Genomic DNA, 14,306 nt, shown 5'->3' with positions numbered 1-14,306 from the left:
TGGGATGTGGGAACTTGAAATTAACCAGCTCAAATGATTTGCCTAATGTCTCAAAGCTAATCAGAAAGGCAGAAACCAAAACTTAAATCAAGGTTTTTTGGCTCTTAATTTCAGGTAAAGTATTTTTGGAATGACATCTTAAATTGTTTTCCTTTTCAAATATCTCAAACTACTTGTTAGTACATTTTAAAATTCCTTCATAATGATGTCAGGTTTACCTTTCTGAGGATTGTTGTTTTATATTTGAAAGTTCTATGTGCATGTGTGTACGTGTGTATCGAAGACATAATTCGTATTTCACATTTTGCTACCACATGATTACATTGCCCAGTAGTTCTTTTCAAACATTTGTTTAAAATTTGTTCTAGAACTTTGATTAGAGACCAAGGGCAGCGTTCAGATTTCCCTATTCAAATCTCTTAGAGGTAAATTGAAATATTATGTCATGTTATATCTTATTGAGTACACTGCCATTTTTCTTGTCTCCTTAGTTTGCTTACTCTTAGAGCATTCTCATAGCAGAATAATAATCATTTAAGAAACGTCTTAAAACTTTCTTTGGAATTTTTTGTATTTGGAGCATGACCTTTCAGTATCAGTAATTATGATTATTGTTGCTAATCACTGATTTGGAGTATCTTATAACTAATCATTTCCCTTCTGGGCTGCTCTCTAACCTGCTGTGCCCACTCACCTTGTACTCTAGATGCAATTGCCTATTTGTTTGTCCACCACTGGTCTTTACACTTTTACTCCGAATCACAGAGTAATAACCACCTTGGCCTAGTTTATGTTTATCTTTCAGTTTTCCAAAATCATCTGGCATCCACCCTCTCCAACTAAGTTTCTTGTTATACCTTTCCAAGACTTGTTACAGGGTCCTGCTTAGCATATATCTCAGTTTTGAAATTGTTCATTTACTTACATAATTACTTAAGAAATGCACTTTTTTCCCTCCTCATAATATAAACTTCATGATAGTAGGAACCAGTTTGCCTGTCATGTTAAGTGCTAAATAAATCAATACAATATAAATGAATAAGCTATGTTATTAACTGCCCTATGATGAGTCTTTATCATAATCTGAAATAAGTGAGACTTTTTTAATAAGTTGAAACAGTCACATCTGTGGGATAGAATCTAACACAACAGTATATCCACTATGGCCTTTTTTTCAAATTCATTTTCTTTCTTGCCTATTCTCCTTTCATGTAAGCATCCTCTTATTATCTCATCATTTCTCCATCATTGTATGGTCACCATCCTCTGTTATGAGTTCTCTAATGAATAAGCAAACAAAAGCATAGACAAAGAAAAGTAATGCAAGCAGCCAGTATGCTTTAAGAATAGTACTGTATCATTGTGGTGTTTTGTCTTAACAGGATACAAACTGGCATTTAATTACTTAAAAGCAAAAAGATACGTGGATGCAATTGACATATGTCACCAGGTAACACTTAAATTTAGATTTGTTAAAATTTTTCAGGTGCATAATGCCCTACTTTTAGTTACTCTCAAAATTCCAAGAATGAAGATAGAGGATCTACCGTTTTGGTTAAATGACTCATCAAACATATCCTAGAGACATTAGCAGTTTTTGAAGTTTAGAAAATAATTTGCTTAAGCCAATCATAAATTTTTAATTTTAATTCAAAAACAAGATGTCTAGTAAATTTAAATCAGAATAGAGGAGAAATATGTTAAATGAGACTTAATCTTTAAATCAGAAGATATTTGAGGATTATTAGAGTCTCTAAGCCATTGTTCTGAATAGAAGTTCTTGTGAATGTGTGTCTAAAGCTGCTAATTAGGGAATTCAGATTCATAAGTTAATGAATATTTAGAAGTCACTCAAATTGATACCCGACTAAATGATCCCTTACTAAAATGACAAATATTACAGTTTGTAATTTGTAATTTTTTAATATATACAGTGGCCTATTGATATTCCATATAAGGCTTTATGTTAAACTTAGGTACTCCAAAAAAAAAAAGACTACTTAGAAAAGAATTATGTAATGTCCCTTATCCCAGATAGCTGTGTCAGCTTCATTATAGTAATACCTTGGTGATTGCTATTGATCAGAGTCTCTGTACATCAATATTTCACATAAGGTTACAGCTGTACATTAACATAAGATTATACATTATGATCATTTGTGGAATTCTTGTTTTTAATGAAACTCAGTAGGCCTGTAAATGTGTATGTTTCAAAATCATTCCAGTTAAATCTGATATGTGTTAATGGTTAAATCTGATATGTGTTAATGGTTAAAAATAACTCAGTACCTGTTTATTAAATAACGTATATCAATAGCTAAATTGCAAATATATTTTATATCATTGGTACGTATTTTTTCCTACAATAATTAGGTATTATTATTTCATGTCATCTTTAAAAAGTATTGTTGCATTGTAGTATTAATGCAATGTTCATTTCTGCTAAGTTTTGTAACTTCCCAGTTCCTGGTAAGTAATTACAAGTTCTTATGCTTTTTTTATTTTAGTGTGGCTTGCATTTTTTTCTTTTGTTTTTTGTTTTTGCTTTTTTTACAGGTTCTTGAAGCACATCCAACTTATCCAAAAATCAGAAAGGATATACTTGATAAGGCCCGTACATCTTTAAGACCTTGAAAATGAAAGAAATCTGAGTTCTTCCAGTTCAAAATAGGTTTGAGTTAATACTTTGTAATAGGAACATAGTTCTCTTTCTCCAGCAGAGGCTGCTCTTGCATATATAAAGAGAAATGCTATGTCAAATGGATGTTTTCTGTGGAGAAGGTGATTGAGAGCTGGTTTATTTGGTGTCTCTGTGCTCGAGACTATAACCCATCTATATAAAGAATATGTTGTTAAAATCGAGGTAATTAGGTATCTGATCTTTTCTGAGGAATATTCTTTATTTCAGGAAATGTGTGTAAAATGTTATTGTTGTCTGTTCAATATTTTGTAACATTTTCTTTTGTTTTAGAGGCTTGAGTAAATTTCCTTGTAAATGATATGTGAAAAGAAAACAGATTTTAGTGAAGATTTTATAAAGTTATGGTTTGTATTCCTTTTGGAACTCAAAAGACATGGTTTATCTTATAAAACTAAGGCGTGTTCCTGAGGCAGCATATTGATGAAATAGTATTGCCAAAAGTATGACTCTCCTAAAAAAGTCTTTTTGAAAAGTAGAAGCTGTGAGTGTCCTTTCCCTTTGTTGAACTCATTCTTGCTACTCTCAATACCAGTGTGACCTTAATATCAGTACCTGAAATCAGCTTATATAGGTAAACCTTTACAAGAATATTTCATTTTTGCCCCAGGACTAGGTCTTTGGTGTAACTTCAGACACTATAATCTAATAGAAAAGGGTGACAACAAATTTTGGGCAGCAGGAACTCACAATGCACATCATTCAAAAGCAGTTACTTACTCTGCTATGCCTAATACCACCTTGGTATAGCAGTTAGACTCTTTTACATGAAATTAAACCTAGTATTAATAAACTCAGATCTTAGCATTATTTCTAACATCATTTACATCTTTCATTTTCTTTAAAATACAATCACAGTCTTCGATTTCATTTCAATTTTTAATAAACACAATATATTTTAAAGTCACTGCTTTTTTTGGTGTCCTATGTTTATTTCTTTTGACCTACATTCTCTTTTTTGTGATAACTTCTCCAGTTTTCCAAAGACATTTTAATTCTAATTCTGTGTTATAAAGTTCTAATCAGTGTTTTTTACCTACCTTTTGTTTATGAAAATGTTCATGAAAATTTTTAAGAATAGCGTTTGTAAACAAATACTTCATATCTGTTAAAATACTTCCACATGTCTTAATATATTGATCCTGTCACCCTATTATATAAATATTATTCTCCCTGTTTGCATTTCTGGAACTGCAATGGATTATCTCTTTCTCTGTAGTTCAGTGGGAAAAAAAATGTTTCCACCTGAAAGGATTATTGTTAAGAACATCATATAACAGGATACCTTTAGCTGCCAGTGAACTTGTATTGTGGAGTACTAGAATCATGGAAACTGGGTGGAGAAAGTAGAATATCTGTTTGCCCAGCAAGATATGTCAGAGTCAGTTTTCCTGTATATAAAATGTAGGGTTTGCTTTTATTTCTTAACCATTTATTTTGCACCTGTCATTTGTTAGTTACTATTCTAGGAACTTTCTTTACATTATGCCCATTAATTCTCACTCAGTTCTCCAGAGAAATAATACTCTCATTTTTCAGAAGAGGAAGATGAGACTCAAACTAAATACCCAAATTCACAGAAAAAGTGTCAGAATCTGGATTCCATACCGGGCCAGGCAATTTTAGAGATCTCTTTTAAAAATACCCTCCCATAGGGTATCTTTAAGATACCTTCAACTCCGAGACTGTCTGTAAGAAAAAATTCTCTCTCTCTTTTTTTTTTTAAAGATTTATTTATACAAGCCCTGGGTACAGTCAGAAGCGCGGGAGGGTGAGAGAATTCACCAGAGCCAGAGCGGGGAGCAGAGCAGGCAGAAGGACTGAAGTACACTGCTGAGGAGAGCAGCGGGCGGCAGAGGTCTGCGCACCATGTGGGACCCTCGCCGGGTGGCCGGGGATCACTGCAGAGGCTGCAGGCAGCTTTGCAACCCAGCACTCAACCGCTGCGCCACCGGGGAGGCCCACTCTCTCTCTTTTTTTAAAGATTTATTTATTCATGCATACAGGAGCTGGGGTACAGGCCAGAGTTGGGGTGGGGGGTGAGAGAATTCACCAGAGACGAAATGGGGAACAGAACAGGCAGATTGACCAAAGTACACTGCTGAGGGGAGCAGCAGGTGAGCCAGGAGAGGTCTGCTGCACCATGTGGATAGCTCCTTGGCCGGCCGGGGGATCGAACTCGTGCTGCAGTGGCTGCAGACAGCATCATAAGTTGCATCTTAACCCCTTGCGCCACCCGGGAGGCTCCAGGAAAAATTCTTTTGTCTGCATTTGACTAGCAGATAAAAATAAGTGTTCTATTACAAGAAGTAATATTGCTGGAGAACAGCTCCAGCTAGAAGTTGTGTCAGGGGTCTCAGAGAAGAGAGGACGGCATTGGCCAAGTTTTCTCTCGGAGGACTGAGGGGAAGTGGAGTGAGGCAGGAGTGAGGTAGACACAGATACCTTCTTTCGTGCAAGTATCTCCTACTGAGAGTCTCAGCGGGTCTTTATTTATACCTTGAGGTAAGCGGTGAGATGACATCAGCATAAGCATCAAAGCAGAACAGAGACAATCATTACATATTTTCTCATGAATATACAAAGACCCACTTGATCTCATACTACAAAAGGACAGTTCCTTAATCTGATTGAGAAAATCAACAGGGACAATTACTCTCCTAGGTACAACTCTTTTTCTAACATAATCATTTGTCTAAGACAGTGCAATGTTCAGTAACAATCAATCATCCTGTCAAGCCTTCCTAATTTTGGAGTAGACATGAAAGTCCATTGTTATGCTGTATTACTAATATTAACCCATTCCCTAGTACTCAATGAATCTAGCCTATTATCAATTACTTCAAAATGATCTAAAGTACCTCATCAATACTGTTTTAGTTCTACAGAAATCTAACTTTTAACTAGAAATACCTAATCTCCACACAACCTGCGAACTGTTAACTTTTCTCATACACCAGGAGATGTACTGTTGCCGCAAACAGGTACCCCCCAGGTTAGGCTATGGTTTCCAAGCACAGCTGGTTCAGGGCAGCTTGTTCTCCATAGTTATCAGGGCCAGGGCATTTCTATCCTAACTATATCTTTAACAATTTTTACTTCTTTGGTGATAGTTCATGCGTAAGAACAATAAGCCAATTGTCACCTGGGTCCGAATTAGGTTTTCACATGCCAATTAATAACTAACTTACTTCAGCATTAACCAAGAACAAAGAGGAGAGCATTAGCAGGCGTTGCCATGGAGACTCCCTAGTTCAGATCTTCTTTGGGAAGTGCAAGAACTCCCTTCTTCTGGGAAGTACAACTTTCCCTCTTCCAGTGAGCACAGGAACTCCCCGCTTCTCAGGGGTCTCCCCCAATGCCCGGACCATGTCAAGAGACAGCATGGGAGGCGCAGCCTGTCGCATAATATCACAAGTGATGAGGAACAAGAGGAATTGAGTAGAATGAACAGTTCTTACAGATGCAGACACTTTCAAAGAGAAATCTAAGCAAGAAGCAGTGTACTGTAGCAGTTAAAAACATGGATTTGAAGTCAGACCGGCCTCGGTTTAAAATTTTGACTCTAACACTTAATAGATGTTTCTTCTTTCTCAGGTTATATAGATTTCCTGAGCCTCGGTTTTCTCATCTGAGAAGCATATAAGGATAATAAACCTGCCTTAGGTTGTAAAGATTAAATGAGAGGACATATATAAAGCTTGTTATGAATCTGACTCACTTAGGTGCTTAAAAAATAATGGCTCTACTTATTTATTATAAGTAGAAGAGGGCCAGGGAGTAATTGCCACTGAGAAGAACCTACACAGAAAAAAAGAGAAAATGCAGTCCAAGATTAGACAAAGAGGACAAGTTGCTCTAGACAGCTCCACCTATAGGATTCTCACTCATTTTCCCATTCCTTCTTCCCTCAATTTCTCTTTCTTCTTCTTTTCTTCCCTCTCTTTTTCCCTCTCTATTTCTCTTTCATGTCACCAAAAATCATGATGCACTTTTTTACAAGCATAGTCTCATTTCAGCCATCTGGAACATACTTTTCACCTTCCCCTTCTCTGAATGAACTTCTCTTCCTGCTCTTTACACTACACCCCCTTTTCCTGTCTCTAAGTTTCCCTCTCAAGATTTACTCTTTCTTTTCACTTCATTATCTATTTATTATCACCTCCTGAGAGGCTTTGTCCAAGTCCAGGTACACAATCTAAAGCCACTATCCTGTTATATCTTTTAAAAACTATTTAGTACTTACTAAGCATTGATGTTTTTCTTGTTCATGGTAAGGAAGTAGTTGCAGCTAGTATGTTACACTGGGTCCAGTGAGAACATAATTTTCTTCCCCACAGGCCTAGAACCTACAGCAAATCTGGAAGGGTTTTAGACCTGAACCCTGGAGGAAGCTAGGTTGAAACTTCACACTAGGATAAAAGTAGATAATGAAATCACTATGGAAACGGAAAGACCAATTAGGACTAATAGGAGCTATTCCAGTTTGTGAAGAGAGAGGTCACGTGAATAGCCTGAAAACATAAGTGCCAGTGCTGATAAAGTAGCAAATGGTTTTGGTTTTGTTTTGAAAGATTAGCAAAGGTCACAAGAGACCATGGCATTCATACTTTTGCTGGTAGAAATTTAGTGTGGCCTTCTTGAAGGGCAATTGCTGGTGTGAATTAAGAACTTGTCCTTTGAGTAATCCCACTTACAGAAATTTATCTTAGGAGATATTCAGGAATTTTTCCAAAGTGCTTTGCTTTAAAAAAGCCAAACGTTTGATTTTTTTTTTTTTTGGTTGTTACCAAAACATTCAACATAAATGAAGTGTTCCAAAATATAGAAGTTTACCCAATAATGGGGGACTATGTAGTCATCAAAAACTGTTTTACTGTTTAAAGAGTTGGGGTTTTTTTAACTTTTTTCAAAGATTATTAACTGCTGGGCCTCCCTGGTGGCACAAGGGGTTAAGTCTCAGCACTATCAAGCTATCACCAGCCACTGTGGTATGAGTTTGATCCGGCCAGGGAGGTGACCCACATGGCACAGCAGATCTCTCTTCTCTTGCCTGCTGCTCCCCTCAGCAGTGTATTTCAGTAGATCCGCCTGTTCTGCTCCCCATTCTGTCTCTCGTGAATCCTCTCACCTCCCATACTTCTGGCCTGTACCACAGTTCTTGTATGTATAAATAAATAAATCTTTTTTTAAAAAAAGATTATTAACTGCTAAAATTCTCACAAAATAATAAGTGAAAAAGCAGGAATCATAACTTCATGTAATACATTTGTAAAAATGAATATATAAATTGATACATAAATGTAGATACATACAAAAGTAAATAAAATTAACCCAATTTTTAACAGTTATATCTAGGTCATGTGAAATATCAGAGTTTGTGTGTCTTGCCATTTTACAAGTTAATGGCAATGAACATATACACTAAAAATAGGAGTTTTTCCTTCTTTTAGAGACTACCTTCTCAAACTTGATTTTTGCTGTTTGTTTTGCTGAGCAAAAGTGTGTAAAAAAAAAGTAAAAGTTGACTTTCTTACTGCTCTTAATACCCACACTTTAATAATTGTTTATACAAAAGGTAATCTGATGCATTTCAATTGTCAGAGAAAAAGATTCAGGAAGTAGAAGTCAGAAAAACACTAGACCAAAAAATGGTACTATTGCATGAGCAGTAGGAACAGGAGGACATGGGAGTTACTAAGGAGCTACCTACAGTATCTGTTGCAACTTCAGGAAAAAATGAGGACCAAATCCATTGTCCATATTTTTAGTCCATTGTTTTAGTAACAGTTTTCATAATGACCCTACCAAATTAAATGAAGAAGGTGGTGGATTCAACTGAAATCATACAGGGTCACAAGGTGTGCTGAGTCTCCTGTGTCCTGAGCAGTGCCACCTGCTCAGCAGGGAGCCCACAGAGGCTGAGAGCCAGCACCCACAAATGCAGCCCTGGGAAGAGCGCCTCCTTTCTAATGGGAACAGTCTCGTTGTAGGTGTTAGTGACAGACCTGTGCGTAGCAGCTGCTGAACTAGACAGTGTAGGAAATGTCTAGCTAAAGGACTGAGGGGAAGAGGGATAGAGTGGTGGCTACAGAGGGATACGGAAAGATTTTGTTTTGTTTTTTTAACCATGGGAACTACTTAAGCATCTTGGATTATTTATGGGAGAAGCCAGCAGCTAGTGCAGATGTAAGAAAAAGAGGGGACAGCCTGCTCAGGGAAAGGGTAGAGTCTTGGGGAACCTTTGGAAGATTCGGAGTGTGATTTTTGTATGGAGAGTAAAGGAACAAAACAAGTGTGGAAGAGGGCCCTGCATATAAAGGTGGCCTCTGAGTCCTTATGCTAATTGGCTGCCATACTTTTATAATAAATAGAATGGACTTTGACCTGAGGGCAATACCACTCCTTCACATGCATGGAATTTTCAAGCTCTGTTTTCCTTGGGCGCTGAAGTATTTTTCACTTACTTCCAGGTTCCTGGTTGTGGTTGCTGGATGTCTGCCTGCCAGATTAGAGGGGGTTACTGTAACATCATAAATCATAGTTATGAGCAAAAAGAGTGCTACCCACCTTTTAATACACTCCTTAAGAACCAGATGTTTTCTAGAGAAATGCTTCACTCTACAATCTGCCTTCCAGTGCACATAAATGAGCCTGGCATAATGCCCATTAAAGCAATTTGATCCCATAAATGAGGAAAGCTGAGTAATGAGCAGGTTCTAAATGTCTTCCTTCCGGGTGAGATAACCTTAGAATCTATGGCAATCTTTAAGCCAGGCTGTTTTCAAATAGTGTGTATGTTATTTTTATCTTTCTTTAAACAAAATCTTTTGGCAATGTAAATGAAACTCTGTTTTAAAAAAAAACATAGGGTATTTTAAGAAGGTAATTACTATTTCAGTTTCCGCCAAAGGCAGGCTAGTTTTATTTTTAATGGGTATATGATGTAAGAACCTTAAAAAACACTTGAAACATGAAGAACAGCGCTGTGATGTATTTGGTAGTATCCTCATTTATAATGGATGGGGTTTATGTCCAGTTTCAGTTAGAGATTAAGCTTTCTTTGAAAAACACACTATGCATTAGAACTATGGAGCAAAAAATATGCTAAAATGCTAAGCAGTTATATCAATGCTCTTTTCAATTAAATACTTGAAGTTGCTCTAATTAATGAATGAAGATTTCTTCCTGATACATAATCTCTTAAAAAAAATTCTGGCCATTTTTTCACATTTACTTAATTCACACATTTGCAAAGGATAGTTTAAGGAGGATTTGGGGTAGGGGAAAGTCCAGGATATTGAGAAAACCCAAGAGCAAAGTTAAAATGATTGAACACATACCACACAAAAAGGCAAGGGGAAAAGCGGAACCAATGAGGTGTGTCTGAACCCTGATGTCACTTCTCTGTGTTAAACACATTACTGCTTCTTATAAAGTAAATTCTTTTTGAATGTGTTGGGTTATTGTTGCTTTCATAGATTTCTTAAAATACCAAGTATTTATAGTACCAGTGAAGATTGCTTTGTTTCCTCCCAAACAAGAAAAATGTTCCTTGGGGGGTTGAATTTTCTAACATGTCATTTGGAAATCATTTCAAACTTTCAGAAGTTGCAGGAATATGAAAAGTACAAAGAGTATGCACAAATCATTTACCCAGATATCAATTAAAATATTGTTAAAATTGTTAATATTTTCTCTCATTTGCTTTATCATTTGTTACTTCTCTGTACATGTACACAAATTTTTATATATCTATTTATGTGCACACACACACAAATATATACAGACACTTGTTTTTCCAGAACATTTTGAGTATAAGTTGCATACATCACACATGCCCCTGTGCTCCTTCGTACTTCAGTGTGTATTTTCTGAGAATAGGAATATTCTCCAGTATAATCACAGAAGAGCTATGATCTTCAGTAAATTTAACATGATAACACTTTTAATCTACTAATCTTTCCTGCCAATTGATCCAATGTCCTTTACAGCATCAGCTTCCTCTCGTCAAGTTCACTCTGGGATCAGGTATTGAGTTTATTTATTTTTTTATGCCAATTTTAAATAGTTTTATTTAAGACATTGCATTTTTCCACTTACAACAACAGTGCTTATAAAGTGCAATGTTACTTTGCTTCCTCTCCTTGTGCACATATTTAGGTATTGAGTTTACTTATCATATTCCTTTATCTTGTTTAATTTGGAGCATTTCCACAGCCTTTCTCTCTCTTTTATAATATAGCCATTTTTGAAAAACATAGTCCTTTGTCCCTGCCTTTTTAGTAGAGCATTCCTCAGTTAGGCTTTGTCTGGTATTTCCTATGATTCTATTTCATTTGAGTGTTCCTGTCATCTCCAAGTGATGTTGGATGTTGTGGCCCCAGGTATCATACAATGCCCATCTGCCCTCACTGTTCCATTTATTTTGATCACTCAGTCAAATTTTTCCATTACATAGTTATTTTTCCCCTGCAACTGATAACCAACCTATGAGCGGATCTTTCCCATTGTGCTCCTGTTCAAAAATGTCCCCTATATTAGTGTGATTCTTGCCTGATCTAATCTTTACCATTATGGTTGTGAAGGGTAAATGTTCTAACAGCACCACTTTCTCTACCTGAACCTGTCAGTTAGCCTTCAGCATTTTATGTAAGCAAGAGCCCCTCACTTTTATTTTATTTTGCTTTTTTATATATTCAATTCATCTGTTAGTATATGGATTTGTGAATTCCTACATTTTTATGATTCATAATTCAGTAATATCCTTAAATATTTTGGAGCTCAAATCATTTCAGATTTAGCCAGCAGGAATTCTTTCAGGCTGGCTCCTGTGTGCTTGTGACATGCCCTCATCATTCTTTTCTTTCTTTTTTTTTTTAAAGATTTATTTATTTATACAATCACTGGGTACAATCAGAAGTGCAGGAGGGTGAGAGAATTCACCAGAGCCAGAGCGGGGAGCAGAACAGGCAGAAGGACCGAAGTACACTGCTGAGGGGAGCAGCGGGCGGCAGGAGAGGTGGGCGCACCATGCGGGACCCTCCTCTGGTGGCCTGGGAGCAGCCAGGGATCGAACCGGCGCTGCAGAGGCTGCGGGCAGCTTCGCAACCCAGCGCTCAACCGCTGCACCACCGGGGAGGCCCTCTTTCTTTTTTTTTTTCCCCAGCACTTACCTACTTTCTAGCATAAGGAGAGATCCCAGGTTCAACTTTTAATTATTGTGCCCAGTCCTGGCATCCGCCATATATCTGAGAGACCCTGGCTTCCTTTGCTATTAGAGATCAGAAGCTGAGTGCTAAGGGTGCTTATTGCTATTAGGAAGAATTCCCCCCCCTCCTTCCCCCGTCCCCCCCGCGCCTTTGTTATTTGCTTGTCCCTTCTTCCCCCCGTACCCCAACAACCTCAACATTTTTGCTCATTTCTTTGGTCCTCTAAAATAGTTCCAGAATTGCTGCACCCAAATGCAGAATAAAAAACAAACCTACTAAAAAGAGCTCAAGATTTGTTTACTGTCCTCCACCTCCCACAACACAGCCAGTTTCAGTTGATTTTTAACATTGATACATTTAACAACCTATCTTAAAATGTTACCATAAGCATTTCCCAGTGGTAAGAGGTATTTTAAAAATCAAGTGAAATAATTTATTGCTGACAAGATTGCATGCTCTGCTTCATACACCAGCTTTGCAGTTTCCTTCTAAATATTCATCGACTGGCAAAAGAAATACCATCCCTTCCAAACCAGCCAGTCTCAGACGAATGATGCAGGAAGGAGAGCAGGGACTCCACAGCTTAAGCAAAACATCATGCGTTGAAAATTGCGAGTTGAGCTTTTTGTTAAAAATACGTAATAGGCCTATATTATCAAAGACTGATTCATTTTTTGTTTACACTTGAGTATTTTCAGACCCTTTGCTGTGATAGTGTAATGGCAGTTATAAATATCTCTAGCAATGTGGTGAGGAAAATTTTATTCCTAGGTTATTCAAAATATAAGTTTCTGGTTTATAGCAACTGCACCATATTTGCCTCAACCTATTTTTTTTCAAACGGCTCTTTTTTCATTGAGTGAAAACTGGTCTTTGCTTGAAAAAGTAAGATTTCCCCTATTCTTTATTTTTATATTTACATTTCACATCTATTTTCTCAAGTCCTATGGCCTCACAAAATGGTTTCGAATAGCAGAGCTACAGAGATGATGGCGAGGTCAGCTATGTTAATTTCAAAGCGCTCCAGTCCTCAGCGTGAGGTTGCCTAGCAACACATCTCAGGCCTCCTTTGTGGATGCAGAAGAGGAAGCAATTCTTCTATACACTCTCAAGCTGAGATGGTTTTATAACGTGAAAAACCTTCCGCAAAGGGTCCAACACAACACCCGTCTCTCCTTTTCTGCCCACTTTGTGCACTTCACACACGATGAGAGACAAATTCCATCCTTTGATGCCTCAGATCAGATACAGATACAAAATGAAGCTACACAAGCTATGGTCAAACAGTGGAAGTGACCTGCTTCCCTATGTTAAATCGAAACACATTAATTAAGCCACTCGTCTATCCCTTTCCCTAGCATGAAAGCATACTTTCCCCTCAAGTTCTAAAAGCCAGTTACGTTAACTGAAACTGCCACTGCCTGCCGAGCATCAGTTACCATAGCGACGTGAGGCAGGGGTGGTGTTTTTCTCCTCTGGCACAGGATGGCTGAAATGTGTTCGACCGGGACTCAAGCAGCATGCCGACTAGAAATCAGGCGTTTGGGAAGAACCTGCTCTATTCTTTTTTCCCACAAATATCTTGAAAAAATAACTGACCCCGCCGTTATTAGCCGAAAGCTATTAGCTTTTTAGAACTGAACTTCAGTGGGTGGCAGAAGTGGCCTACCTTAGGGCACAGAGGAGAAGGGAGACAATGATACTTGCCAGTGAAACCCACGTGAACAGATGCGAGATGTAGAGAAGAGAGCTATGGAAGATACGTTGCCCTGAAAATACAAAGGGAAAGTCACAGCTAGACACGCATGTGTTTACACATTGCAAAAGTACTTTCATACGAATTTCTGAACTGTTTATGATCCCCTAATCTTATTTTCGAGGCAGACAATGCTGTTGCGGAGAACATCATGGTTTAGATCAATATTAGGTTACAGAGAGTCTTTATCATTGTAGTTAAGTCTCATATAAATAAGCAAGATGCTTTGTGCCTTCACTTGCCTCCAGTTGTGGCGGAGACAAGAGAGGCGTTTAGCTTAGTGGGCTTTGGAGTCGGACAAGTGACTCTGCATCCTCTACCACTTATTAGGAGTTTGAGTCTTGAGATCCTGATATTTTAAATAAGACTAAATAGAGTATTTTTGATAGCACGAAATAAATTTATAAATATAAACACACATATTTCATATATACATATATTGGTATTAACAAGGGTCCATCCAAACACTAATAACTTATTATGAATTTGCCTCAGCCACCCAGTGCTGACTGAACACCAATGATAGGCTCAGCATTGTGCTTGATGGAAAAGGGATTTGCAGTTACAGCCACAAAAAGGGCAGCCAGGATTGGGTACTACTGCAGGTTATCTACCTTTGGGACACTTCAATTTTGTGTGT

At 37.5% G+C, this 14,306-nt stretch overlaps 1 protein-coding gene across 3 annotated transcripts in view; it reads left to right on the top strand.

The window, feature by feature from the left end:
* Positions 1 to 3,654, top strand: part of TTC21B (tetratricopeptide repeat domain 21B) — a 64,098-nt gene extending 60,444 nt beyond the window's left edge. For 2 of the 3 annotated variants that reach the window (XM_037523449.2, XM_054699820.1), the window contains exons 28-29: positions 1,383 to 1,450; positions 2,557 to 3,654. In XM_037523449.2, the coding sequence (XP_037379346.1) occupies positions 1,383 to 1,450; positions 2,557 to 2,634 (146 nt within the window). In that variant the 3' untranslated portion in view covers positions 2,635 to 3,654. The remainder of the gene's footprint in view (positions 1 to 1,382; positions 1,451 to 2,556) is intronic. The other variant, XM_037523450.2, reaches the window with a different exon arrangement.
* Positions 3,655 to 14,306: the final 10,652 nt, after the last annotated feature.

Source organism: Talpa occidentalis, unplaced genomic scaffold, assembly GCF_014898055.3.
Source record: "Talpa occidentalis isolate TD23 unplaced genomic scaffold, MPIMG_talOcc4v2.1 talOcc4.3, whole genome shotgun sequence".
NCBI lineage: Eukaryota > Metazoa > Chordata > Mammalia > Eulipotyphla > Talpidae > Talpa > Talpa occidentalis.
This window is presented reverse-complemented; position numbering and strand designations above follow the sequence as displayed.